The sequence below is a fragment of the Trichophyton rubrum genome (assembly GCF_000151425.1).
Source record: "Trichophyton rubrum CBS 118892 genomic scaffold supercont2.1, whole genome shotgun sequence".
NCBI lineage: Eukaryota > Fungi > Ascomycota > Eurotiomycetes > Onygenales > Arthrodermataceae > Trichophyton > Trichophyton rubrum.
The window spans coordinates 2,706,852-2,733,717 of NW_003456428.1; the positions used below are offsets into that span (position 1 = coordinate 2,706,852).

At 45.5% G+C, this 26,866-nt stretch overlaps 13 protein-coding genes across 16 annotated transcripts; 7 read left to right on the forward strand and 6 right to left on the reverse strand.

Moving 5' to 3' along the window:
• Positions 1–53: 53 nt before the first annotated feature.
• TERG_01029 (uncharacterized protein) lies at positions 54–1,695 on the reverse strand. Its single transcript, XM_003238996.2, has 3 exons — positions 1,405–1,695; positions 1,149–1,331; positions 54–1,080 (listed from the first exon to the last, which is right to left on the reverse strand). Exons 1-3 carry the CDS (start codon positions 1,455–1,457, stop codon positions 600–602), a joined length of 717 nt encoding a protein of 238 aa, XP_003239044.1. The 5' UTR covers positions 1,458–1,695; the 3' UTR covers positions 54–599.
• Positions 1,696–2,402: 707 nt separating this feature from the next.
• On the forward strand, positions 2,403–6,059 carry TERG_01030 (uncharacterized protein). Of its 4 annotated transcripts, XM_047749223.1 has the most exons (4): positions 2,403–3,844; positions 3,902–4,246; positions 4,298–5,122; positions 5,197–6,059. In XM_047749223.1, exons 1-4 carry the CDS (start codon positions 3,097–3,099, stop codon positions 5,427–5,429), a joined length of 2,151 nt encoding a protein of 716 aa, XP_047605307.1. In that variant the 5' UTR covers positions 2,403–3,096; the 3' UTR covers positions 5,430–6,059. The 4 variants fall into 4 exon arrangements, with proteins under 4 accessions (XP_047605307.1, XP_047603659.1, XP_047605309.1 ...); XM_047747695.1 differs by having other exon boundaries at positions 2,403–4,246; XM_047749225.1 differs by having other exon boundaries at positions 4,298–6,059.
• TERG_01031 (uncharacterized protein) lies at positions 5,790–7,160 on the reverse strand (the record flags this gene model as incomplete). Its single annotated transcript, XM_003238998.2, has 2 exons — positions 5,790–6,594; positions 6,766–7,160. The coding sequence occupies 2 exons, from the start codon at positions 7,158–7,160 to the stop codon at positions 5,790–5,792; spliced, it is 1,200 nt and encodes a 399-aa protein (XP_003239046.2).
• A 419-nt stretch (positions 7,161–7,579) lies between these two features.
• TERG_01032 (TIGR01456 family HAD hydrolase) lies at positions 7,580–8,940 on the forward strand (the record flags this gene model as incomplete). The annotated part of the gene is made up of 3 exons (XM_003238999.1): positions 7,580–7,734; positions 7,795–8,097; positions 8,154–8,940. 3 exons carry the CDS (start codon positions 7,580–7,582, stop codon positions 8,938–8,940), a joined length of 1,245 nt encoding a protein of 414 aa, XP_003239047.1.
• Positions 8,941–9,374: 434 nt separating this feature from the next.
• TERG_01033 (aspartate-tRNA(Asn) ligase) lies at positions 9,375–11,126 on the forward strand (the record flags this gene model as incomplete). Its single annotated transcript, XM_003239000.1, has 2 exons — positions 9,375–10,388; positions 10,449–11,126. 2 exons carry the CDS (start codon positions 9,375–9,377, stop codon positions 11,124–11,126), a joined length of 1,692 nt encoding a protein of 563 aa, XP_003239048.1.
• A 297-nt stretch (positions 11,127–11,423) lies between these two features.
• Positions 11,424–12,923, forward strand: TERG_01034 (uncharacterized protein; the record flags this gene model as incomplete). Its single annotated transcript, XM_003239001.1, has 2 exons — positions 11,424–11,671; positions 11,831–12,923. The coding sequence occupies 2 exons, from the start codon at positions 11,424–11,426 to the stop codon at positions 12,921–12,923; spliced, it is 1,341 nt and encodes a 446-aa protein (XP_003239049.1).
• Positions 12,924–13,845: 922 nt separating this feature from the next.
• On the reverse strand, positions 13,846–14,331 carry TERG_11664 (uncharacterized protein; the record flags this gene model as incomplete). Its single annotated transcript, XM_047750743.1, has 1 exon — positions 13,846–14,331. One exon carries the CDS (start codon positions 14,329–14,331, stop codon positions 13,846–13,848), a length of 486 nt encoding a protein of 161 aa, XP_047605310.1.
• A 412-nt stretch (positions 14,332–14,743) lies between these two features.
• Positions 14,744–15,447, reverse strand: TERG_11665 (uncharacterized protein; the record flags this gene model as incomplete). Its single annotated transcript, XM_047750744.1, has 3 exons — positions 14,744–14,767; positions 14,832–15,298; positions 15,390–15,447. The coding sequence occupies 3 exons, from the start codon at positions 15,445–15,447 to the stop codon at positions 14,744–14,746; spliced, it is 549 nt and encodes a 182-aa protein (XP_047605311.1).
• Positions 15,448–15,657: 210 nt separating this feature from the next.
• On the reverse strand, positions 15,658–17,368 carry TERG_11666 (uncharacterized protein; the record flags this gene model as incomplete). The annotated part of the gene is made up of 5 exons (XM_047750745.1): positions 15,658–16,047; positions 16,115–16,654; positions 16,703–16,763; positions 16,817–16,985; positions 17,050–17,368. 5 exons carry the CDS (start codon positions 17,366–17,368, stop codon positions 15,658–15,660), a joined length of 1,479 nt encoding a protein of 492 aa, XP_047605312.1.
• A 503-nt stretch (positions 17,369–17,871) lies between these two features.
• Positions 17,872–18,597, forward strand: TERG_01037 (uncharacterized protein; the record flags this gene model as incomplete). Its single annotated transcript, XM_003239004.1, has 4 exons — positions 17,872–17,915; positions 17,978–18,011; positions 18,063–18,366; positions 18,431–18,597. The coding sequence occupies 4 exons, from the start codon at positions 17,872–17,874 to the stop codon at positions 18,595–18,597; spliced, it is 549 nt and encodes a 182-aa protein (XP_003239052.1).
• A 1,296-nt stretch (positions 18,598–19,893) lies between these two features.
• Positions 19,894–22,920, forward strand: TERG_01038 (uncharacterized protein; the record flags this gene model as incomplete). The annotated part of the gene is made up of 1 exon (XM_003239005.1): positions 19,894–22,920. The coding sequence occupies one exon, from the start codon at positions 19,894–19,896 to the stop codon at positions 22,918–22,920; it is 3,027 nt and encodes a 1,008-aa protein (XP_003239053.1).
• Positions 22,921–23,204: 284 nt separating this feature from the next.
• TERG_01039 (uncharacterized protein) lies at positions 23,205–25,490 on the reverse strand (the record flags this gene model as incomplete). The annotated part of the gene is made up of 7 exons (XM_003239006.1): positions 23,205–24,000; positions 24,081–24,217; positions 24,287–24,609; positions 24,678–24,847; positions 24,906–25,084; positions 25,149–25,349; positions 25,404–25,490. The coding sequence occupies 7 exons, from the start codon at positions 25,488–25,490 to the stop codon at positions 23,205–23,207; spliced, it is 1,893 nt and encodes a 630-aa protein (XP_003239054.1).
• Positions 25,491–25,769: 279 nt separating this feature from the next.
• On the forward strand, positions 25,770–26,865 carry TERG_01040 (uncharacterized protein; the record flags this gene model as incomplete). The annotated part of the gene is made up of 2 exons (XM_003239007.1): positions 25,770–26,129; positions 26,212–26,865. 2 exons carry the CDS (start codon positions 25,770–25,772, stop codon positions 26,863–26,865), a joined length of 1,014 nt encoding a protein of 337 aa, XP_003239055.1.
• Between the last annotated feature and the right edge of the window lies 1 nt (position 26,866).

Sequence of the window (26,866 nt, forward strand, 5' to 3'; positions counted from 1 at the left end):
ACTCCTCTGTCCGTTTTAATTGCCCCTTTGGCCATGCCAGTGCCCTCCCATCCGCCATGACATTCGGGCCTTCATCTTCTCTCCAGGGTTCTCCGCAGGACCCCTGGCTGAAGCCCAAATACCCTGTATCCTGGCTAGATGGCCGTAGTCACAGTCTGCCGCTCAGCCACAACATCGACAATGCGCAAGGACGTCCTCGGGATGCACTTACATACAACTGGGGACTATCAACGGTTGATTTCCAATAGTTGAAACATGGATGAGATGCGATGCTAGCTTTCCATGTGATCCGATCGAATGCACGCTATGACCTTGGAGACAAGGAACAGGTATGTAGTTGACAGTTATATCACGGTCAGGAATCATAATCGTCATTTGCCCCCGGAGCCATCACCCATGCTTGCACATTGGTGCAGGGAAGATTGGCCCTTTCAACCGTAAACTATCGATTTGAGAGACCGCACCCTTGCCCAGGCTCCATTTGAATCTTCTTTTACCTAACCAGAATCGTATATAATACACATACTCACAAAAGGCCAAGAGAGGGTAAGGGGAGGAGCATATTGCAAAAAAGCAGAAACATAGAGTCTCTTTCAATATCAATCCCAGTCGTCGTAATCATCCTCATCTTTCTCTGCCGGCTTCGGTGTACTAGATGCATTCTTCAACCGGCTATCATGTTCGTCCAACGCACCCAACTCAACAAGCACTTTTTCCACATCCTCGGCTCGAGTCCGTGTTCCGTTCAGTTCTCGTAGTGTGATGATCTGCTTCTTGATGTCCCCGTCCTTGTAGACGAGTATGGTAGGTGTGTTTCTTTCGGGGTACCCCTCAATGCACAGGTCAGCGCGCATCTCGCAGAATTTAATATCCCCGTACTTGGCGGCTAGTTGCCTCCATATATCGGTGAGTATCTGGGATTCTATATTGTTTCCCAGCGAGGAGGTAAGGTGCACTAGCACAAAGTATTTTGAAGATGCTTCGGTCACATCTTTGGCGTAGTCGGGTTTTTGAAGCGGGTAGACTTGGTTGTGGATGCTCGTCTGTTGTATTCGAGACAATTCCTGAAACCGCTTTTTCCTGCCAGCACATTCAGTAGGTGGACTATTTTTCCTATCTTTATAGGTATAATTTCTTTCCGTAGTTACCGGTATTGCTCTAGGAATTCCTCATCTTCTTCATCCTCCAGGGCATCGAGTTCGTCCAAAGTCTTGTTCTCTAACCGGTTCTCGTGCTCAAGCTGACGGGCCTTCTCGATTGCTTCTTCTATAATTGGAGTAGGAGATGGAGGCTTTTCTGGTATAATTCCATGTTTCCGAAGAATGTCGTTCCTGGCCTGATGTTAGTATTTCTGGATGGCGGATGCGGGACAGTCCCTGATCTAGAAAAAGCATAAGACTCTACCATTCTGTGTCAGCATTTGGGTCATCGATGGGTACATTCACGGGCATATCCATTTTGAAATCGTGTCAGATAAAAAAGACCAGATATATATATAGACACAAAATGCTCTTCTGGGAGGTGTTCTCTTCGCGATCCTTTTGATGCCTGAATTTGCGGCTTATCGCGAGCCACGCTAAGTGACATCAGAACGCTAGTGCCTGCTACCGCATGTGGAGTGTTTGTCTTGTTTGTCTCAGTTAACCTCCCCCCAATATCAAGCCTCCTTTCTCTCCCTGGCATATAAATATATAAATTTAAATAAAACTAGACATAGACATAATGGTTCTTACAGACGAAGAAGAGGATTTCACACTAATTTCATGTTTATCAGTAGCCGTAGGTGTGTATTGACATGTTCAACTCCCTATGGAAGCCAATCCTCCCCTCAATGTTATTCATCTTCGCTAAGAATTTGATAGAGCCTGTCCCAGGGTAATTGAGCTTTTACGGCCGCCAAATTCCGCAAGCTTCTCTACAATTCATTCGTATCAGTTTAGCAGAAAATCTATAAACAGGCGATTTTTGCCTCCTTTCGCCAGATCCATATCACGTGACTGGATGAATATCACGGGGCACCAATATAATGGTTGACATTGAGGGACATACTTCCTATATGACATAAGCAAAGCTGCTCCTGCCAAGGATCTAAGCGGTAACTATGAAGTTGAATCTAATGAGGTCACGCAAAAGATGAGTCAGCAAGCTCACATCAACGCCGCGAATCAACCAGGAAAGGGAAATTGTTAGTGCTGTGGACACCTGGTCTCGAGTATATCGTCTGTCCACGAAGACGCCCGTCGACCGCTCGCTCGACTTCCTCACACTCTTCGATCCCTATACCGTCGCCATGAGCTATATGAAGAAGGACGAGGACGCAGATCAAATGATGATGAAGTTGGACAGGACATCCGTTTTCCAGGATGGTGCGTCCGCCCTACCTTTGGCCCATGTTACCCTTTTTGGGGGGCGGATATAAAAGACGTCCCCCCAGTCTCCCTGTTGTATTGGCAGCGATTCAGCTAATCTCTCTTTTTTTTAAACAGCCCGATTATTCAATTCGTCCCCTATATCACCGCGAAGATGCCGGACTCTATTAACGAAGCTCGCTGTTCTCATGTTCACCGGCGAAAGATTCCCCACGGATGAAGCTACGACACTCTTCTTTGGAATCTCGAAGCTCTTCCAGAACAAAGACCCATCTCTACGACAGATGGTGTATTTGATGTTGAAGGAGCTCTCCAATACCGCACAGGACGTCATCATGTCAACTTCTATAATTATGAAAGACACTTCTGTGGGCAGTGATGTCCTATACCGAGCGAACGCTATCAGGGCCCTGTGTCGTATAATAGATGTACGCTCTCTATTCATATGCAGAAGAAAACGACCTTTGCTTATATTTGGTGTGATATACTTACCTCTTTTCCTTTATTTTAGGCCACCACTGTCCAAGGTATCGAGCGACTCATTAAGACGGCCATCGTGGATAAGACGCCCTCGGTTTCCTCCGCCGCTTTGGTTTCCGCATACCATCTTCTTCCAATTGCAAAAGATATCGTCCGGAGATGGCAGAGCGAAACCCAGGAAGCTGCTTCCTCCGGAAAGCAGTCTGGAGGCCTTCTCAGCTTTACATCGTCAACACAGCGCCATACAATGTCCCAGACCAGCTATATGACACAATACCATGCCATTGGTCTCCTCTGTCAGATGAGAGCTCACGACAGAATGGCAATGGTCAAGATGGTACAGCAGTACGGTTCCGGTGTCGTTAAGAGTCCCCCCGCAATCGTTCTCCTGGTGAGACTCGCCGCGAAATTAGCCGACGAGGATCAAAGTCTACGCAAACCCATGATGCAGATGCTGGAAAGCTGGCTTCGAGGAAAACATGAAATGGTTATTTTCGAAGCGGCCAAGGCAATTAGTGAGATGAAGGACGTAACCGATGCAGAGGCTGCCCAGGCTGTCAATGTCTTGCAACTTTATTTGTCCTCTCCCCGAACCACCAGCAAATTCGCTGCCATCCGTCTATTGCATACTTTCGCATCCTTTAAGCCACATGTCGTCAACGCCTGCAACCAAGATATCGAATCCTTGATCTCCAATTCCAACAGATCTATTGCCACATTCGCCATCACTACCCTTCTTAAGACCGGAAATGAAGCTAGTGTTGACCGCCTTATGAGCCAGATCTCTGGTTTCATGTCCGATATCACGGATGAATTCAAGATCACTATTGTGGAGGCAATCCGGACATTGTGTCTCAAATTCCCAAGCAAGCAAGCTGGAATGCTCTCTTTCATCAGTGGTATCCTTAGGGATGAGGGTGGCTATGAATTCAAGAAGAGCGTTGTTGAGAGCATGTTTGATCTTATCAAGTTCGTCCCAGGAAGTAAAGAAGAAGGTAAGACGTTTTCTATATGTTTCTCTTGTATGCCCATCTCGCTAACAGTTTATACAGCACTTTCCCATCTCTGCGAATTCATTGAAGACTGTGAGTTCACGAAATTGGCGGTTAGGATATTACATCTCCTCGGTGTCGAAGGCCCAAAGACACCCAACCCCACCAAATATATCCGGTATATCTATAACCGGGTTGTCCTTGAAAATTCAACTGTCCGGGCCGCCGCAGTTACTGCTCTAGCTAAGTTCGGCGTTGGTCAGAAAGACCCTGAACTACGACGAAGTGTTATCGTGCTCCTTAAGAGATGTTTGGATGATACCGATGATGAAGTTCGTGATCGTGCTGCCCTTAACCTCAGACTCATCGATGATAGTGAAATTGCTGAGCGATTTATTGCCAATGGTACGATGCCCAGTGCTATTCGAGAGGTTCAATACTGACTTACGCCCATAGATACCATGTACTCTTTATCTACATTTGAACACCAGCTTGTCATGTATGTCACTGCAACTGACAAAGAGACCTTCGCAACCGCATTTGATTTGTCAAAGATCCCGGTCGTATCCCAAGAACAAGCCCTAGCCGAAGAGAGAACCAAAAAACTTACTTCGGCTACACCAACTCTCAAAGCGCCAACTGCTGGCCCTTCGAAAGCAAAGCAAAATGGGGCCGCAGATGGAGCAGCTGCAGCTCAAGCAACGACTCAGAAATTTGCCGAGGAGCTTGCACAAATCCCAGAACTCAAGGAATATGGAACTCTTCTCAAATCCTCATCACCTGTCGAGCTTACCGAGCGGGAGACCGAATACGTTGTCACAGCCATCAAACATATCTTCAAAGACCATATTGTTGTACAGTATGACATTAAAAATACCCTTCCTGATACTGTACTTGAAGACGTGTCCGTTGTTGCAACTCCTTCAGAAGGAGATGAGTCACTTGAGGAGGACTTTATTGTCCCTGCTCCAAAATTGGTACCAAACGAGCCAGGCCTAGTATATGTTGCGTTCAAGAAGGCCGGCGGTGAACATGACTACCCCATCACATCATTCACAAACGTCTTGAAGTTCACTAGCAAGGAAATTGACCCCACTACTGGCGAGCCTGAAGAAACCGGCTATGAAGATGAATATCAAGTGGAGGATCTTGAGCTTACGGGCAGTGACTATGTTGTTCCAGCCTTTTCGGGCAACTTTGATCATCTATGGGAGCAGACTGGTGCCAATGGCGAGGAAGCTAGCGAAACCCTACAGCTATCCAACATGAAGGGTATATCAGGTAAGATTAAGTTGTTTTTTTATTCCATAACTATCGTACACTCTATTTGATTACTAATTTATGTTCAATCATAGATGCCACCGAGCAACTCATTGCTACACTATCCTTGCAGCCCTTGGAAGGCACGGATGTCGTTCTTAATAACTCCACACATTCACTCAAGTTATATGGAGAGACTGTATCTGGAGGCAAAGTCACCGGCCTGGTACGGTTGGCGTACTCCGCAAAGTCTGGCGTCACCACCAAGATAACGATCCGAGCGGAGGAGGAGGGTGTTGCTGCCGCAATCATAACTTCAGTTGCATAAAGCCAGCGGCCCTCCTCTTTTATATCCTTGTCTCATTCACGTTGGTGTTTAGATGGGTAATGACCTGTTTGGAATTTCCTTTCTCTCTTCCTGTTATCAAAAAGATGACCTAAGCGGTTTTCGATTCTTGTCGTTTATAATATGATCCATTACTCCATCAATAACGTTCTCCTTGTCTTTGAGTTCCAACAAATATATCTCTTCCTAGCCTTTTCTATTCGTTTCTCATTTCTTGTTGGGGTGGGATGTGTCGTTGGCTGCGTGTAGATGTTGCATTTTGATCGAAACTTAACGATTAAATCCTTCACCTCAAAGCTCAATTCCAGAGGGGATATCTCCGCAATTCTGCAATAAAGACGGCTAAAAATAGTAGACACCGGTCTGGATTCTACCATTTTCAAGCTTCTCTTTATCGTAATGTCCTGAGTTCCTGGCGTTCTCCATCAGAACCTTGTCCATCTCGAGTTCAAACCACTCAGACACATAGTCGATGCAAGATGCAGCGATGCCTAATAAGCGAACCCGTGGAAACGCAACTGCGCAAACCGTCTTAAGATCCCTTACCAACTCAACACGCAGCTTGTGTTCGAGTGGTAGAGGACTTATTTCCAGTATTTCCAGAGGAGCCAGCTCGGGAGACATGGTAATAATCCTCCTATAGAAACCGGGATCGCACCCGCAGCCTTGCAGGCTTAAAAACTTGAGCTTTTCCATCTGGAAACAAAGAGGAGCGATGATAGATACTTCGTCGGTTGGGCGACTGCTCAATATCCTAACGCGCTGAAGTCTTTGGCGGGCGCTGTCGGTGGATAGTGTTTGGAGGATAGTGTTGAATGGGTAATGGTTGGATTCTATGATGGTCACAGCGGTAACTGTTTCCGGCCATATGAAGTTTCCCAGGATAATGGAGTCATGTACCCTCCATAGCTGTAGCCGTTTCAATTTAGGCGGCCATTGATATAGGGGAGGAGACCTTTCACTATGAGGGTCATTTACTTTCGGCAATCCCTTGTGGGACATCTCTGGTGGGAACCGTAAGGTCTCCAGACGCTTTAAATTGCGTACAGCATGTGGTATACTCAGAAAGGGGATTATCGTCATTAAAACAGATAGATCAACTATCCTCAGGTTTAAGCATTTGCTCATGGGAGTTAAACTTATAGTCCTACTTCGATGATAAGTAGACGCACTTTGAAGATGTCCTATATTGAATGAGGAAATGTAGGAAAGATTATCATCTCTTTACACCAAGAGCATGGGGTCTTAAACGATTCATCCAAAACTAAGGATGAATGGCTGCGTTTACCGAGAGGTATAAAAATAAAGGATTACTCACGAAAAGGTAGACGCAGGCGCAACGAAGACCTCGAGCTCTTCTTTACAGGCTCGTAGCAGCCTTGCAGTGACACTCTTGCTACCGCTATGTGCAAGACCTCCTAAATCAAGATGCTTAACAAAGTTGCCCAGGGGTTCTTGTATGTTATGCCTGGCTTTGCCACGGACATCTAGTGTTCCAGCAAAGGAGTCGTAGTTTCTCGCAGAGATGACTGGTTTTGAGTAGAGAAACGGAATGGCGGCGGAATACCATTGCTGACAGACCAAGCAGCATGAAAACAGCGTCGACTGCCAGTTTTCATTCACCGTATCCTCGTCCGAGGCGAAGGAGAGGATGCTGATGACGATTTCAGTTGGGAGGAACGCCCCCTTGGTCTGGGGAGCCTTAGCCATCATAGCAAATATGGCTTCATGGGGCGTTCTATTAATATTTGGCCATGTTTGGTGCAAGGTTATGGCGGGAGTCCAGAGACAGCGGTCAACGAAAACCTCATTGCTTTTGCATTTTATCGATCTTCTTTTGCTTCTCAAAGTATTTTATCCCTTCGAAAAAGCAAAGTCGCTAACTGCAAGTCGATCTTGACGTTTTGAAACTTTGTCGGGCCGAGGCTTAGGTCACGTGGATAGACCCTGTCGCGCGGGAAGTGTTATTATTTCTGAAATGCTTAACCTCCAGCTTGCACAGAGACGAAGCTCGGCAGTTACGACGACGGGACAAGTGGTGTATCACGCTCAGGGGTGTTAGGTCGTGGGTGTGCACCGGTGATTGATGGGGAGAATAGAGATATAATTCACGTTCTTATGTGAAAATCACGATGCGGTTAAGACGGATTCCTTTCCCCGTGGGCTTTTCTGGGGTTCCCCGGCCTCACCTGGTCACTCGTTCACTTGCAGCCTCATACAGTCAACGGGGTTTCAAGACATCTACAACCGCTCCTTTGGAAGTTCCCAACTTTGCATTTGCTTTTGAGTGAGATTTATTCCAATTTAGACGTCACTTCTGAGCCCAAGGCCTAATACAAGCTGTCAGTATAGATGGTGTCCTACTTCGAGCCTCCAGACCCCTCCCTGGCGCTTCACAGTCTCTATCTCTTCTACAAAAACAACGAATACCTTTCATATTGCTCACAAACGGAGGTGGCATGTCAGAACAGGAAAGAATCGCTCAGTTGAGTGATGGACTAGAGATACCGCTGGACCCAGAATTGATCATTCAAAGTCACACACCATACACACAGCTCGTGAGAGGAAAACATGATCAGGAACCGCTGGAAAATAAGACTGTTTTAGTGGTCGGTGGAGACGGTGATAAGTGCCGGGATGTTGCCAAACAGTATGGTTATCACCATGCAAACCCCTCCGGATTCACCTCTTGCTAACATTGCATAGGTATGGGTTCAAGTCCATGCTAACCCCTGGTGACATATTTATGGCCCATCCATCCATTTGGCCATTCTCTTCGGCCTTTTCAAATTATTATGAAGGGATCACGAAACCTCTCACCAACTCAATAGATCCGATTGATCCTTCCAAGGGCCTTAAGATCGATGCAATCCTCGTTTTCAATGACCCACGAGACTGGGCGCTTGATATCCAGATCATTATCGATCTTTTACTCTCACGAGACGGTATTGTCGGGACAATATCGGACAAGAACAATAGGGATGATCTTCCCAATCGTGGTTATCAGCAAGACGGCCAACCGGCCCTATATTTCTCCAATCCTGACCTACTCTGGGCAGCTGGTTACCATCAACCCCGTCTCGGCCAGGGAGGCTTTTGTGCAGCCCTTGAAGGTGTTTGGTCCGCAATGACGGGCGGGTCTGAGTCCGGTGTGGCACTGCTGAAGACTACGATTGGGAAACCACATAAGTTGACTTACGATTTTGCCGAGCAAAGGTTAATAGAACTAAGGAATAAGCGGTTTCAAACGGATGTTCCAGCACCCTTAGAGACGATCTATATGATTGGTGACAATCCAGAATCTGATATCAGGGGCGCCCATTCATACATCAGCTCTACTGATGTGAATTGGGTCCCCGTGCTGGTAAAGAGTGGAGTTTACACAGGTGGAACGCCTGCCTGGACTCCCAAGACCATAGTTGATGGGGTTGGAGAAGCTGTCAGTTGGTCTCTAGCTCAGTCGAATTGGAAGAAACATCTCTCGGATATATAAGGACAGGAACCTTCTGTTTTGATTGATACAAATAGAACATAGATTTTAGGGAAACAGAGATATTCATTACAATATAGGATGTTTGCTTACTATCATAAAGTTGTGAAGATGCTGCACGGCGTTTTCCTGAGTAGTGCCGAAGCTGAATAAGCGACAATTCGGGGCTTATCCATGCGCCCAACCAATCACAACTATTAAATACATAAAATACAGGGCTCTCTGTACTGAAATAAGCTTCAAGGGTGGGATGACTCATCACGTGCCTTTTTTCTATCTCGCGGGGGTGAAAGTGACGATGGAATATTTTGCGATTTGAACACGGTTATCGCTCCAGCTTCCTGTTAGCATTCTTGCATTCGGTCATCTGCTAGAGGATAAGTCCATTCGGATATCCGTCTATATTTAATCAATTCCCGACACACCACAGTTGAGCGATGGATAAGCCTACCGAATCTACTCTACCCCTCCACACCCAGGAGGAGGGAGATAACCAACCCGACGCTGAGAAGCCTGCAGCGCAGGCAGAGGGAGAAGCAGCAGGACCCAGCAAGAATGCATTAAAGAAGGCTGCAAAGGAGAAGGCAAAGGCGGAAAAGGCAGCTCAACGAGCAGCCCAACAGCAAGCAGCCGCACAAGCCAGCCAGGCCGAGGACACGGCGAAGCATCTATACGGGAAGATGCCGAATTCCGCGGAGGTTGAGGACGTCATGAACCTCATGAAGCTGTCAGATGAACATTATGAGAAGGAAATCACTGTTATTGCGCGTGTGGACAATGCTCGCGTGCAGAGTGCCAAACTAGCATTTCTCATGCTCAGGCAGCAAGGAAAAAAGATTCAGGCTGTGATAGCGCTCAAGGAGCCATTGTCCAAACAGATGATCAAGTGGACCGGTCAATTGAATGTCAACTCCATCGTTCAGGTGTCTGGTGTGGTCAAGAAGCCTGAAATTCCCGTTCATTCCGCTTCGCTGCCAAATATGGAACTTCACATCACCAAAATATACATGATATCGGAAGCAATCCCAATGCTTCCCATGCAAGTCAAGGATGCTGAAAGACCTCCGCCAGAGTCCACTGAAGAAGGACTAGTTGACACTGATGGGACTCCTATCGTCACTTTGAAAACCCGTCTTGACAACCGAATTCTCGATCTCCAAACCGAAACAAGCCAGGCTATAATGGCCATTTCTAGCGGTGTTGCACAGTTGTTTTCGGAGTATATGTTGAAGAGTGGGTCAAGATGGATTTTCACATCTAAGATCACCGGAGCAGCCACCGAGGGAGGCAGTGGTGTTTTTGAGATTTCTTACTTCAAGCGCAAGGCGTATCTCTCTCAGAGTCCTCAGTTGGGGAAGCAGATGTGTATTGCTGGTGATATGATGAGTGTGTTCGAGATAGGACCCGTCTTCCGAGCTGAAGACAGTAACACTCATCGTCATTTGACTGAGGTAAGGCAGAACTTGCTCAGCTAGATTATTCTTCCCTCCCAAACTAACAGCAAATCTTAGTTCATTGGTCTCGATTTTGAAAGGACATTCCAAAAACATTATCACGAAGTTTTGGATTTCGCTGAAAATCTCCTTGTTTTCATCTTGTCCGAGCTCAAGGTCCGGTTCAAGGACGAGATTGCTGTTGTCCAAAAGTCTTACCCCAAGGCCGGAGAGTTCAAGCTTCCAAAGGATGGAAAAGCCCTTAGACTTAAGTATATGGAGGCTTTGGGTTTCCTGAAGGAAGCGGGCGTGGATGTCTCTGAACAGGAGCGGTTCGAGAATGATTTCACCACAGCCATGGAGAAGCAACTCGGAAGAATCATCCGTGAAAAGTACGATACCGACTTCTACGTCGTAGACAAATTCCCAAGTGCTGTCCGTCCTTTCTACACCAAGTCCTGCCCTGACGATCCCACCTTCTCGAACTCTTATGACTTTTTCATGCGAGGAGAGGAAATCATGTCAGGAGCTCAGCGAATCAATGACGCGAAGGAATTGGAAGAAGCCATGGTGGCAAGAGGAGTTGAGCCCAATCAAGAAGGATTTGAGGACTATATCAACGCCTTCCGACAGGGCTGTGCTCCCCACGCTGGCGGTGGATTGGGATTGAATCGTATTGTCCAATTTTTCCTAGGTCTGCCTAACATTCGTTTGGCAACCTTGTTCCCCAGAGATCCCCAGAGATTGCGACCTTAGACGTAGCATAGATTTGGCTACTGTGCTCATGGGTATACTGTTTATCAATATTATGAAGAATGACATAGAAAAAAGTCAAAAATATGTTGATACTGTAGCTTATTATAAGATTTATGCGGCTCTTACTGGCGTCCGAAGCGTTTTAACTAACTAGTCGAGTCTTTTTAGCTAGCTTTTCCAGTACCAAAACATCTTTTCGTTTGCGCGCCTCTCCGTCTACCACCAACCGACATAAACTCACCATGAATTAAACAAGGACAATGGTGAGTTGGACAAAACCAAGTTACTACCCGAGACATGGCTGAGAAACGCAAACTGTCTCCTTCAGATGGCTCGCCGTCTACAAAACGAATACGGCCAGCTATCACCATAGAAGACAACACTAGCGAGGACGAGTCACCTTCAAGGCCGCAATACCAGCAGCCACGGAGTGACCCTGTGTTCGGCCAAAGGCACGCATTTCCGGGTTTAGACGATGTCTCACAGGATGGAGAGCTCTTCTATGGCCCGGCAGATGATGGCATTGAGTATCTGCGGATGGTCAGGTTAGTGACTCTTTTTCCATATCAAGAGCTTCATTTCCATTAATTCCGTCCAAAGCTCTGTATACCTTTCTTATATTCCCTTTCATGCCTAGCGAAGGTGAGAATACGGGCTCTTTTGGCTGGCGGCTTTCAGCTAACCTCTTTTTCCTGTTATTCTAGATCTGAAGCCAGGAACCTTCCTGTGTTCTTCGTTGCAAAGGGGAAACTTGATCCCCAGATAAAGAAGGACAGTCGCCATCCGACAAGTGCAGACGCATCCTCTATCGGAACGCCTCAGGAAACGGAGCAAACATGGATATATTCGGATGGCGTCTGTGCAGCTGTATCAAATACAGTCCCGGAAAATCAGCTCGAAGCCGGTAATTCAGAACCCGAAGACCCTCAGGAACAATACTATAATCTCCTCCGACATCGATTTCTTCTCCTACGCTCTACCCTAAAATGCGTTCCTCCAGCCAAACTCATCGCCGCTCTTGATAACTCACACCCTATATCTTTGCCAGCGGATAACCCTCGGGCTAGAACAGAATGGACGACACTTGTCAAAACTGTGGAGCCTCAAATGGTGCAGCTAGCTTGTATGGATCTTGACAGCGTTTTACGGGTTTTACGAATTGTGACGAGGTCTCTGTCTGAGGCTGCTAAAAGCCCAAGTTGCTCGTGGACCACGAGAATAGCTGCATGGGCATGGGGACTTCTTGGACGATGTAGAGACGTGGGTGAAATGAGCAGTGAAGAAGTTGGTGAGCTGAGAGACCTGGGAAAGCGAGCGGGAAAGATATTAAGTAAAATCCGTGAGAAGGAATCCCAGGCTATGCTCTCGAGTGGAGTAGAGGGTAATAGTATAGCTGACAGGCAGAACTCGGACTGGGATGATGGAGATGAAGCAGAAGATATGCAAGAAGAGACTGGAGAAGACAACACTGTCCAAGAACCAAAGGATGGTTCCTTCAGAGACGAGACCAAGGATATGTCTGCTGGCGCTGAGGATGAATCTGAGGCTCTAGAGCTTGCTAAGAAAAGGCTACAAGGAATGCTTTCCGGTAGCTATGCAGAGGTTCCTGAGTCGGAACAAGCTGCTCCTTCAACTGCCAACGATTTGGATAGCAACAAGGGACATCAGTTGCTCAAAAGCGAGTGGAAATACAACGCCCGCGCAATGCTTGATATGATATTGACCATTGTTGGAGAGTTCTATGGCCAGAGGGACCTCCTTGAGTTACGTGATATCTGGGATGAGGTCGAGGGTTGATAATAGAGCTTAGTATTCACCCCGGGGCTGAACTATCTATATCCTATCCAGCCTTACCTTTTGTTATGATAATAGGCGGCAATAGCTAGCATCTCGTCTGACACACAGGCTTATAAACATGTAGACGTTGCCATAGAGAATACTTCAGAAATAGGCGTGTGATCGTATCACTCCCTTCCTGCTCTTTGCTTTCCCTTCCAGATCTTCTTGGTATAGATGGATCTATAAAATCACTCACCGTGTCACGTGCACTTGTTTTGGACGTCATAAGTTCGTTTGAGCCGAGAGACCCAACAACTCACAACTGCATAGACAGTGTGCTGTCCAGAGCTTAATACTGTATTATCTAGCGCTCAAGACGAGCTTGGATTGAGTGTTGACTGCAATACCCAGCTTTTTCGCATAATATAGGCAGATTTACCATGGCTTCGAGCCCTGAAATCTCCATTCCTTCCACGAGCATTTCCTCTACAGCGAAACCTTACACTATATACAACATTTCAATCCGTTTACCTCTCCGATCACAGACAGTCGAAAAGCGATACTCTGACTTTCTCAAGCTTCATGAGTCACTTATCAGCCAGGTCGAGAAACCCCCACCAGCACCGTTGCCTAAAAAATCCTGGTTTTCAGGCACCACATCGAACGCGACGTTTCGGGAGGAACGCCGCAAGGGTTTAGAAGAATACATACGGGCTATCAACGGTTCTGAAGACTCTCGGTGGCGCAACTCTACAGTCTGGCGGTCATTTTTGAATCTGCCTCCCAATAATGCGTCCGCACGAGCTTCCAACTTACACTTGGCCATCGCTGGGCCTGGGGCAGCAGGAGCACCGATTACTGACCCCACGACCTGGCTAGACTGCCATCGAGATGTTAAGACACATTTACATGATGCAAGGCTACACTTGACTCGACGCGATCAATCTTCAACTCCCCAGAAACAACATGAATGCTCCGCATCCGCCAAGGGCAGCCTTGTGAGAACTGGTACTTTACTGGGGGCCTTGGAAGAAGGGTTGAAGAATATATCCGGGAATTCTGCCTGGAGCGGCTCAAAACTTGGAGAAGGAGAAATTCGCCGACGTAAAGACCTGCTTACCAGCGCTAGAAAAGAAAAAGATGCGCTAGAGGACCTACTAAACTCTATGGCTGCCAAGAACAAACTGGACTCAGCTGTGGCTTCCATTCCAGATAAACAGGCCCTTTTGGGTATAGATGCAGCTACAGGGAGTAGAAAATCTGCAGTTAAGGGTGGACGGATCCTGGGGAAAGAGACTAACCGCACGCGGGAGCTGGATAACGAAGGTGTCCTACAACTGCAAAAACAAATCATAGGTGAACAGGATACTGGTGTTGAAGAAATAAGGAAGATAATTGCACGACAAAAGGAACTTGGAATTGCCATCAATAATGAACTTGAGCTCCAGCTTGAGCTTCTGAACGTTGTTGATGAAGACGCTGGAAAGTTAGTATTGCCCTTGGTCAACTTGCTTTTTCCTGGTACTGCACATTCCTTGATACTAACAGGCTTCTATTTAGGCTCAAGAGTAAAATCGATATTGCACAGAAGAGAGCGAAGAAAATATCTTAATCAGCTTCCTCTGGTTAATTTTCAGTTACTTTAGTTATGTGTTTTTTATTATAATACCCTACTTCCAGGCTGTTCCTATTGAGCATTGGGATTCGTTATATTTGAAGCAAGCGTTTCGTTGTGATATAGAATGAAGCTAGTTGACTTTAGTTGACTTTGCCAAATGCCTGCCCATCTACATAGAGCCTACATACCCACCAGCAGCTAGATATACAGTATCTTTCTGCTATTTTGACTTTGATGACAAGAACTATTTGAGAGCATACGTTAGTTTGTAATAGGAAATATGCGGGTGGGATTGGATGTATGCACACCTCCTTCGCTTCTTGTTCTGTAACCTTCGATATCTCTACCAGCTTGTCATCGATGAGTCCAATCCTTTTCTTCCGAATAAGCCACCAAAGCTCTCTCCTATCTTCGCCTAATTCATCATCCAGCAACTTCCGTTTTAATTCGCGAACGAAATCGTTATATAAATCTGGTTCTTCGAAGGAAATCAGTTCATCTCTCATGGTTCCTATGTATTCAACGACTCTATCATAGTTGGCATCGCCCAGGCTGTGCTTGATTTGGTTCTCAATAATCGCGCACATCTGTTTCACAGCCTCCTTGACGGTATTGATATCATCCGTGTTCGCAAGTGCTTGTTTGAATTCGGGTATTGCATTCTCTGGGGAAATTCTTTGGCGCTTTTCGCCTTGTAGAAGGGCATCCACGTCCAGTCCAGAGAGTGGCTTATCGGTGATCCTATTTCTCTTGCGGCCTTTCACCTTTGGTGGAACTATGATGGCTGTTAGCAGGAAGACATAGTGAGAAGGGGGTGGGATTAGATCCCCTCATCCTACTCTTGGGATGTTGGGGGTTTAACTTGCCTTTCTTAACGTCAGATGTTTTGATTAATTGCTCCAATGCTGACTTGCTTTGTTCCATCAACTCGTCAGGTTGACGGGACTGTTTCTGGAGAACTTTCGGGATTGGTGGAAGTGGCTTAGTAGGATGGATAGCACGCCACCGAATAGCCTGGTCAACCCTGTGTAAAAGCGGGGAATAACAATCCTGAAGAGCAAACGACTCAACTTGACCACTGCTCAGATTTTAGTAATTGCCTTTCTCTCAGGGGTCCATTGATTCGGTGTTTCCTTACCCTTCTTCTCCAAGCTGGACAAGCTCCATGTTTTCCACATATTTTTCCATAGCCGCTAAAAGATTTTCGTTTGGCAGGTTTCGATGCTCCTTGACAACTTTTCCAGACATGGTAGTTACCCTATCCAGGGGTGGGAAACGATAACAGCGGACATCTTCTGCAAACGGCAACTGGACCTCAAGCAAACACTCATAGTCCGGGTCAATTGAAGGAGCTAACAGAACTAAGGTAGGAGATTTGCCATCTTTAGTAACTAGCCGCCCCACGGCATAGCTTTCGACTTCGTGAAGAGCATGTATAATGGAGGAAAGAGCGATGATAGCTTTGTTATTGGTCCTCTGGGCGATAATAACATTAGAATTCGACATGTTCATGTATCGGTCGTACTGTTGGAACATAGTCAGTCAAAGGCACTTATTATATTATCAAGGTAGATCTGGGGATAGAACAGACATGTTCAATTGGGATGAATCCAACTATCTCTAAGGCAGCCTTTGTTTCAAGCTTCGTTATATTTTCGTCTGATTCAGTGATATGCACCGCCGTCCGGCCATACTCGTATCCCTTTGCAAGGGCATCACGCTCCACGTCTCTCTTGCCGCCTACTACTCCACTATCAGCGACTTGATAAGATCGCGCATTTCTGACACTTGTTAGTTCGTTTGAGGTGCTCTTTCTAGTGTCAGTTCTCGCGTTCTTCAAATTTGCTGAAGAATCTCCAGTTTCCTGAATTTCCGGGGGTGCACCGGATAGTACGAATGAACTAGCAGGTGGTGGTCGGGCCGCATACGTTCGAAAGTACCTTTCCACCTGGATTGTTAGTGCAGAGTCATACTTGTCCGGGTCCCCGAGTTTGAAATCTCCTTTGAAACTGGGTATACCTCGCACAACCTTAACACGTGGGGTATCAAGCTCGGATATCGCTTGTTCCAAGGTACCATAGACACCATCACAGACATCACATAGTCCTTGAAGTGAAGACTCATTCTCGACCTGGAAGCATCAGTAGGGAAGAAGGATAAGGTATTGTGAGAAAATTACCTTAGCTGCATCCTTGTCTTCTTCTTTAACGCCGAATTCAAGGTCATCAAAGTCCACCCCGCTAGATAAGATTAGATATAAAATGCAGCTGAATTAATAGTGGGATTTGCGTACAGAATAACAAGTTCAATGCCTTCTTCTCTTATCTTTTCTGCAATAGTATCCATGCCATCGAGGTCCATAGGCCCCTTTCCGTTGGTAACAAGGACAATTTGTCTCTTGTATCTAAGTTTCTTGCAATATTTGGCTATCATGTCAATTGCCAATATAATCGAAGAAATTGCTGAAACGTCGTTCGAGTTAGCAAATCTTATGTGACAGGAAAGGGATGGACATGTATCTCATACCATCGCCGTTATCTGTATTGCTGGGTTTTATCAAGCTTTGAAGCTCCCTAAGATCAGGCATGCGTGCTCTATGAAAATTATTAGACCCATCTAACCCTCTAGGCTTAACGAAGACGTACTGGCCAATTTCCTTGAAAATTGAAATATTTTTGTATGAATTATCTTTGGATTTGGTCCACATGTCACTCGAGGTACCTTTTTGAGTTAGAGCTCGGCCAGAACGAAGGAAGCGAAGTACTCTACCATCTGTTCTCAGGCCGACAACACCAATTGTTGCCGTTTTTCTACCCGTAGCGATCTGCATATAGGCATTTAGCATTTATCTGGGGAGAGACGCGTTGTCAATTCCCATACCGTAGTGGTAATCCTGTCCCAAACATAAAGCATTGCCCAGTCAAGATCTGAGTATACTCTCCCATTGTTCATCTCCCCCATGGACCTCCCGACGTCCACAATGTAAACAGTGGCTTCCTTGTCCGCCATATTAATGAAATCGGGTCAAACAGCCACAATATCTAACAGCTCAGGACTCCTGTCCTTTTCAAAGCTGGCGGTGTTAGACAAGTTCAACAAGTTCATACAACAGGCTCCTTCGACGTTAACAACGGCTTAGTAAGCTAGGCAGACGCGTAGGACAAACGCGCCAAGCATCAATCAAGTACCAGACAAACACGAAATCACGTGAAATATCTTTCCTTGGCTAAACGTCATAGTTTCTGCAATCGCCAACTTTCCGAGACCAGCTACAAACAACAACTCTTCATTTCAATTCTGTCAGTGCTAAGAAACCCAAGATTAGGCAGAGGAATAGAGACTAATACAATGCCTGAACGATCTTCTATGCTGGCTCCGGCCCATATTCTGAGGTGTGCATGGCGATAATCCATACTTCCAATATCTAGTGGATCTAGACTGATCTGAAGTGCAGCTATGGCTCCTTGCTAGGATTTCAGTCCTACCAGGTAGGAACTCTCCGTCCATTATATATGCTGTTGTGCTAACCCAAGCTGTAGACGTTTGTTAGTGGCATAATTGCGTTTAGAACGCTTCCCAGACCGCAGTTCTCGACTCTCCAGTCGTCTATTTTCCCGGTTTATTTTGGTTTGCAGACTGCAGTGCCACTCGTGCTTGCTTTGACCTACCCGGGTGAAAAAGTCGCTGGACGCTTCGGAACTTCGGGTCTTTCGGGAGTATTTTCTGAGAGCAACCGATGGAACACCCTTGTTCCCATTATGACCACATTTTTGAGCGGGATCACCAACTTGCTGGTTATCCAGCCAGCAACCGCAAAAGTAATGCGCCAAAGAAAAGAGCAAGGTTGGTATCCGGTTATAAACTCTTCTCTTTAATGACCTAAAATAGCTGCTAAATGGTTGATTAGAGTCCATCGACGGAAAGAAATACACAGACGCTGGCCCCCACTCGAAGGAGATGATGAAACTAAACAAATCATTTGGGAAGCTTCACCAACTCTCTGCTGTGGTTAACCTGGCAGCACTAGCTGCCACAATCTATTACGGTGTAGTTCTTGCCGAGCGCGTCAACTAGAACCTTAAGGAGGGCATCACTACTTCCGTTTTATACGCTCCGACTTGCTATGCCTAGCTTGTTACTTCTTATATGATTTCATGTACTACTAAAACATCCGGCATTGCATGGTATGTAGCTGGATCTTACACCAAAAAAGGATATTCTGGATTTCTTTATGAGTTAGTTTGCTGCATACACCTATTCAAAATTTGGGGATATCTATTCGTAGTGATAACTCATATCTTCCAAGTACTAAGACCTAAAAGTAGGAGGCACGGATTTTTTTCTCTCATAGTTGTAAGTATATAGTTAAATGAGCTGCTTTGGGCCATAGGCGAAGGATACGTGTTTGTTTTGTTACTAAGTTAGGTAACTAAGCATTTAGTCAGTCCTCCGTACGTACTAAGCTTGATTGGTTGGTTAGTTAATCAGTAACTAGCTAAAAGTTTCGAATCTTTGCTATAAAAGTTTCAGTCTTTCTCAGTATCAACAATTAATATATGCAAACAAGTACAAGCAATTCATTATCCAGCGTTGTCCTTAGTACTTTATTATCATTTCATTAACCAGAATAACCCTGAATGGCACTGCTTCTTGGCAACACCAATTTCCAACCCCACAGACAAAGGCGAAATGGATCTTGTGAACAACCTCAATGCAGAATCCTAGATATAAAAGCTGAAAATTATTGCTGTGCTTGCGGAGACATTTCAATCATCTTACAATGGCTTGCTTGGCTTTGATATCCTTGATGATCCATCATTGTTTGCCGAACAAAGGCCGAAAGTTATGTCCTCTGCGGGCCTTAGGACCCCTAGATCAATTAGTTGGGATTCATTCCTGTCCTTCACTGGATTTTCTTTAATACCCTGGAATGCTTTTCTGCTCACGAAGGTATTCATTCCTGCATGGAAGCAGGCGGAATACAAAAGACATCGTTAATGCATAATATACTTTTGATTGCCTTCATGGCTCATTAAATTATCTATTTTCCTCTTTTTTATTAGTGGAAGCTTTATACCATCTCTTCTTTAAGCTGTGTGATAACACTCTCCTTGCTCAGAGGGAATCTAATGAACTTCTTGTACTGTTGGGGATCTCCAGTGGTATAAGTTCCCCTGGCCTTCCTCACTTTACTTTTCCTCTACTAATACAGGCCACTCAAATACACATTCTCCTACAGCAAAACTATCGATTCTAATCAGCTTAAAAATAGATTAGTACCTGTAGGTTTTCAGGCCTACACATAGCCACGAAAATATTATACTTCCATAGATCGTCGACTTGCGGTTCAACAGAGGCCGGGCCTCAGTGATGGAGCCTACTATCGTCTTTGGGTTATTTACCCTGTTCACTATATACGGCCTTTGGTATCCCATCCCGTTAACAACGATTAACCCACATTTTCCATTGCCTGCTAGAATTGCTGGAACTATTCAGTTAACAGCGACGACAAATTCCGCAGTCTCTATGTTTCGAAATGTCATGTGGCCAGATTCGAATCCACGCCCCCCCTCAAATGAATCTCTGCTGAACAACATCACCCCTTCAATCAACGACCAGCTGCAAGAGTTTTTTGATAAATGGGACTACAAACTCGAGAAACACATCACAGAAAATGCAGAACGTCCGATTTCTACAGTCACATCATATTCTACTCCGACACCCACGCTGCAAGCTATGGTGACGAATATCATAGAGCCACAGTCATACCCAGCTTCTCTGGATTATAACAGTTGGGTTGGGTACACATTCTATCAGTTCGCAGAGAAAGAAGTGACGCGCAATCCTAATATGTATACCTTGGCTGCTATTTTCATACTGGTAAACTATTGGCTTGTGCGATCTGCGCGACAGCCTGAAGTCCGTGAGGAGCTCGAAGCAGCGAAGGAGGTGCCTATCGATAAGATAAAGGAATTGCGTGATGAACTTATTGCTCACAATGCTCGATTACATTTGGTCGAAGTCAAGGTCGAGGGTCTTGCTTTGGCTGATGATCAGCGCCGGTTTTCGAGGACTGCTTCTAGGCAGATTCCACAGGTGGGCGAGTCTAAGCAGGCCTCAGCGAAAGCCCAGACATTACCAGGCACATTACCAGCCAGCCAGCCAGGAAAGCCTGAATTTGATTCTCTTCAGGAGCAACTAACTGAAATGAGACAAGATCTTGTTTCTTTGAAAAGCAACTCGGAAACACGCGCAGAACAACTTTCGGAAAACATTGCTTCTGTTATGAGCACAATCAAAGAGTTACAAAAGGAATCCGAGTCTACTTCGCGGACTAGAATAGTGAACGACGCGGCCTTAGTCAAAAAGGGCGTATTCGAAGACCTTAAATCAGAACTGACGCCACTTAGTGACCGGATATCTGACATTGAGGCCTACACTTCTTCATCACGAGGGGAATTGGGAAGATTTACTAGCCAGATATCGCAAATCATGGACAGTATAAACTTGCTAAGAAGGGAATTCGAAAAGGTCAAGCGCAAACTTCCGGCTGATTTAGCGTCAATAAAGACCGAAATGTCTAGAGAACACAAGTTAGAGTTTGATGCTGTTGAAAAGCAGATAATCGAACTGAGGCGAGCAGCTTGTTTATCAAGAGATGAACTGGATGATCACCTTTCACAGCGGGTATCTTCGATAATGGGCATAATCAACGAAGCGAAAGAAGATTCCGCAAGTGATGCTCCTATCGACCCCATCAAAAAGGAAATGGCTAGCCTTAAGTCTTCCTTGAAGGCCGTTGAGCATGCAGTGAAAGAAATAGGAGACGAAACAAAGAGCCAAGATGTACACCATCTACGAGTTTCTCTAGAGGCTTTACAGGCAGAAAGTGCCAGGTCGTTGCAAGAATTATCCAACCGGTTGGATATTGTGATGCAAGACATGCAAGTGGAATCATGGAGAGTTAAACACCAGCAGTTTGACCAATGGATTGCCATGGTTGAAAGTAAGCTTCAGGGTTTGGAACATAGTACGCTAACTGAAAGCAATCTACTCCCTGTTCTATCACAAGTGGAGACGTTGAATACCAAAGTTGATCTGAATGATTCTTTGCTCAAAAGGGTTGAAGATGAATGTGCCACGAAGTTCGAGCAGAAGACTCTTCATGCAGATGTTAAACATCTCGAAGGACGAGTGAATCAGTTAGAATCTATTCCTCAGAAAGATCCGCCAAGTACCATAAAGGAGGAGCATACTATTAAACTGAGGGATTTGAGCAAAAGTTGTGTGGATCTCAGGTCAGAAATCGGTGAAATCAAAGATACCCTCACTACATTAATATCAGATGAGGTTCCCAAATATCGCTCGAAAACCTTCGATAAGCTTACCGAATCTGTTCGACTAAGTACATCCCAAATTGAAAGAGATATAGAGGCTCGTTATGCTCGTAAGGAGGATGTACTCAAGTGTTTAACTGCTCTTCAACTAGATGGAAAAAGGCCTATTGACCTGCAGCGCTTGAAGAAGGATCTTTCTGAGATTGAAAATTACGCATACGCCACTCAAAATAACTTGAATCTAGCAGTCGAAAGAATAACCGACAATGAGCAGCATATTGAAACTTTACGTGAGGGTAACGCTACCAACTACAAAGATATTCGCCGGTGTCTAGACAAGCTAGGGATATCTGGGACCATCGTGCCTCTCAGTGCGCCTATTAACCCGAAACCAGTCCCCGGAGAATCGAAGCCACCTGTCCACATTGACTTGTCTGTGGGGAAAAAGTCTATCTCACAGGTCTCGTCCAATTCACAAGATCGAGGTGATAAAAACATTAGTCGGTTTGACCCAAGGTACAAGGGTGACGACAAGCCTGTTGGTTCTGATATCGAGTCTAACCTGTCCAAACGTTCTGAATCCTTGAAAAAAATAAATCAAGACAAGAAGAATATTAGTCGGTATGACCCAAGATACCAGGGCAGTGACAAGTTCAGAAAATCTTATCCCGATCCAGGGTCTTCAGAAGCACCCAAAGCAAAAGGAAAGCCGAATCCCAAAGCGGACTCATTCGAGGAGCGCCCAAAGAGTAGTAGGGACAGGAGTCCAGCGTCAAGAGCCAGCGTTGCCCAGTCAGAGTCTGCAGGAAAGGAAAAGACTGAAGTCAAAATGACGATAGCAAAAGAGAGGCCTGAAGAGGGTGAAGACGCTATAAAATCTCTGGTCGAAATCACATCGCGCCAGGAGCAGCCATCAGAGAGAGAGGAAAAAGATGTAGACTGCATGTCTGTCTCAGACGATAATGGCGACGATGCTCCTGATCCTTCTTCTGAACCAGTTTCCAGCAAATCCCCGGAGGTTGCAGCTACAACCGAGTCTGAAGATAAAATGGAAATGTGATTCTATCTGTATATGGAATAGGAGAACAAGTTCCGAATCAACAACACCAATTTCTCTTCTCCCTTCCAGTGACAGTCGTATGATAGTTATATCACTGCCTACTTCTTCATTAGCAGGTAGATGCTAGACACCACCTTATGTCCCGTAACCTCTACAGTAGTCAGTTATACGTGCATTCTATGCACAGCAGTTAACTCCAGTGGCTTTTCTCTTCATGTAAACTAGGCTTGCGTAGCCTATTTTTGAAGGGCTCTGAAGTGCATAGAAATATGATGGAATGTTAACTAGTTTTCAGAATCAAACACATACTTCCTACATGCCACCTTAAGCAATTCAATGCGCCGTTGCGTGTGGGTGAATACTTCGCTGTACATATCAACATTCTGTCTCACTACCTCCGCTTTCGTCTTGGTCCCAGAACATATATCTCCCATTCGCAGTTCCATTTCTTTTCGAAGGAATGGCTTCGTGAGGCTAGGACAATCAGGCAAGCCAGCAACCACATTGTCATATCCTTCAACAAGAGCAACCCCAAGCTTCGTAGGGATAAATTCATCTACCCTTCCACCAGATCCTCTGCCACCACCGCGAGGCCGAGTTGCAACATACTCTCTCGCCTTGATTTTTGATATATGCTCAGCCATAGTAGCGTCGGTACCAATTCCATTCGCATCCATGAGCCCAATGAGTTCTGGCTCGGTAAGATATCCGGGGGCAACCGTTTTCCCTTCTGTAATATTCGCTTCTTTTGGCTCAAAGGATTCATTCAGAGCAAAATTCGGTAGCGGTTGGCTGCTCTCCCATTTGTCATACACATAGACATCTAGATAGTTTCGTTCTAAGACGACAAGGCCCCGAGTATGAAACTCTTCATCCCCATATTGGATTTCAATGTCGGTCGACTCGCCTTTCGCATCCTCAGAGCAGCAGGCTAAAAATCTCCGGGTTACGAACTCATATACTTTTTTCTCATTGGCACTGAGCACTGTTGGAGAAACATAGGCCACTGGGTGAATTGGTGGATGAGCTTTATCATTGTTTCGACCCCGACGAGGTTGTTTGAAACCACCACCTATAAGCCTGTAATTAAAAATTTCGCAACAGAGCGCGAGAGGTTAGTGTGGAACTCCGCTAGAATGGTGTTTGTGGAGAAGACTGACCCTCTTGCGTATTCGCCCCATGCTTCACTTGGGTATTGTTTCTCGACAAGTTTTTTCAAGTCAATCTCGTTATCAAACTGGTCGGTTTCGGTACGAGGATAACTAATAAACCCCTTTGTATAGAGGGTTTCGGCGGCCTTATACATCATGAGGAAAACGAATTAGAAAAGGTTCAGTTCAAACTCCTCGCATGTTGTAGCGCAAACCTTCATAATTGCTTGACTATCAATTCTCAAGTATTTACTTCCCATCATTTGGAGGTCAACGGTAGTTAAAGGAAGTGGTCTCCATTTGCTGGTCGGTTTTTTGTTAACTTTAGTAACAGTGGCTGTTTTGGCTGCCAGGCATCGCTCAAAGAGGACTACCACTGCGGCTCGGTCAAAAAGATGCCCACGTTGCCAATTGAAGTTCACTGTAATACCATCACGGGTATGTGAAACTTTGATGGACCAAAAGGCCTCTGGTTTGAAATTCTTAACTCTCATATACCTATCCACAACGAATCCCAGAGTTGGAAACTGACATGACCCTGAACAAGTAGACCGATTAGCAAATTATGCATGCCGAGTACAAAAAAGCAATGAATAAATAAATTACCGTAGCTGATTATCTTTTCAGCCAATGCACCTCCCAGTGTCTGAAGCTGAAGCGTTTGAAGTCTCGTGAAAGCTGCTCCGATGCGCAGATCTAGCTCAATTCTAGCAGCCACAGCATCCACTTGGCGTTCATCAAGCCCAATTGGCCTCCGAGCAGCTTCTAACACATGCCTATATATAAAATTATATGTTAAATACTGATTAATTTTATTCTGGAAGGCATCCATACGTTCGTTCGGTATTGCTGAATCTTGCCCTTTTGATTTCAATGCTTGGGTTACCAAGCACAGCCTGGTCTCGGACTTCAGAGCCTATGTGCTCTCCTTCTCTATCACAGTCAGTCCATATAAAGAGAGCTCTGGAATCTCTGGCTTGTCTCTTGATATTCCGAGCTATGCCGACTTTTTCCTAATAAAAGTACATTAGTTTGGTACTATCCCTTTGAACAGATGGACATTTAGGACACTCAGACTTTATCAACTGCAATTATAACATTCGCGGCAAAGAGTTGAGAGGGGTTGCAAGAATTCCAGTTTCTATATCTAGGTTCAAAGTCCGAAGCTGTTAAATGTCCTAGGACACTGGTCATAACAACGGAGCAGCTACCCCACGGGGGCCCGAATGTGAAATCAAATTCGTAGTTTTTGACATATTGATTGCCTTCAATTCCAGACTTGTAGAAAACAATATTAGTTTGCCCTCTGGTTTAAGGGGACGGTATTCATACAGTCCTTATGCGTCCACCAGATAGATGCTGGGCTACTAACTTAGCGATTGCAGGTTTCTCTGCAACGCATAGAATTTTGGAGACCATAAACGCGTCCGAATACCGGCGTCGTTTGTCAGTTCATCGTGCACTAGATTTCAATTCCCAACTCTGGCTATCCTCTCCCCGTAAAAGCCGCGCGTTTGAAGGCGAAGTGTCGCCTGACGTTGAAGGCGCGCTAAACAAGGTTCAATTTATGTGCACGGTCCACAACCCGAAATCTCCCCTTTTAGTCGAAACGACGATCAATTCTACGTGTTAACAACAAACGGAAGGAAAAACGAGAGAAAGCTTGACGCTGCACAGGTTTTGTGCCAAATATTTGCCATGGCGTTACCGACTCTTCAATCTGTGGCTGATTGCGCTGATTTCACGCAGGCTGCTCTCCCTTTCCTTCACCAGCTTTCCTCTTTGCCTACGAGAGTGGTGGAGGCTGGTCTCAACGTCGATACACTGCGAGAAGTTTACCTATCAACAAACCCGCTTGTTATAGCATTTGGGTTCTCTCTATTTCTTGTCCTGGCTTTTGTACTTATCTCTGAAATCAACCGAAACTATTCTCAAGTTGATCGATTGTGGAGCATTTTACCCTCCATTTACAATGGACATTTCGCCCTTTGGTGCCGGCTGAAAGGCCTTGCCACAACTGAAATCAACACCATCTTTATTATTACATTGATATGGAGTGTAAGTGCAAGGAATTTATTATTCTACTCGCGTTAACTCCCTTGATTTACCCGGCTCAATGAACTAACTCCTCGCGCGACAGGGCCGCCTTACTTTTAACTATTGGAGAAAAGGAGGCTATTCCATCGGTTCTGAAGACTATCGCTGGGATGCCGTTCGAAAAATGGTGAACAGTCCTGCCTTATTTTTCCTATTCAATGTCCTCTTCATCAGTCTCACTCAATCGGTCCTCCTATTCCTCATTACCGTACCTACTTATATATTTGTCCTTATCGGTACCCTTCGCGATGCGCCCAGTTTCGGGCTGCCTGATCTTATATTTTCTCGGTTCCTCCTGTTTCTTATATTAATCGAACACTTCGCCGATCAGCAACAGTGGAAATTCCAGCAGGCCAAGAAACAATACCAGAAGACCGCCCGCGTTCCAGCAGAGTATAAGGATATTTTTACGAGTGATGACTTGGACCGCGGGTTTGTAGTATCCGGCCTTTGGGCGTGGTGCAGACACCCGAATTTTGTTGCTGAGCAAGCAATTTGGGTTACACTGTACCTATGGTCCGCTTACCGAGCGGAATCATACTTCAACTGGAGCGGAGTGGGTGCTTTTTGCCTTCTCCTACTATTCCAAAGCAGCACCAATCTAACTGAAAGCATCACGGCGAGCAAATATCCTGATTACAAGCAGTATCAAGCTCGAGTAGGGAAATTCATCCCACGCTTCAGTGTCGAGCCTTGAA

Coding starts and splice junctions, on each gene's coding strand:
- TERG_01029 (XM_003238996.2), bottom strand. CDS start 1,457: ATGGATATGCCCGTGAATGTACCCATCGATGACCCAAATGCTGACACA. Junction 1,332..1,404: donor CCAAATGCTGACACAGAATG/GTAGAGTCTTAT, acceptor ACATCAGGCCAG/GAACGACATTCTTCGGAAAC. Junction 1,081..1,148: donor GAATTCCTAGAGCAATACCG/GTAACTACGGAA, acceptor ATGTGCTGGCAG/GAAAAAGCGGTTTCAGGAAT.
- TERG_01030 (XM_047747695.1), top strand. CDS start 3,097: ATGTCCCAGACCAGCTATATGACACAATACCATGCCATTGGTCTCCTC. Junction 4,247..4,297: donor TGAGCGATTTATTGCCAATG/GTACGATGCCCA, acceptor TTACGCCCATAG/ATACCATGTACTCTTTATCT. Junction 5,123..5,196: donor CAACATGAAGGGTATATCAG/GTAAGATTAAGT, acceptor GTTCAATCATAG/ATGCCACCGAGCAACTCATT.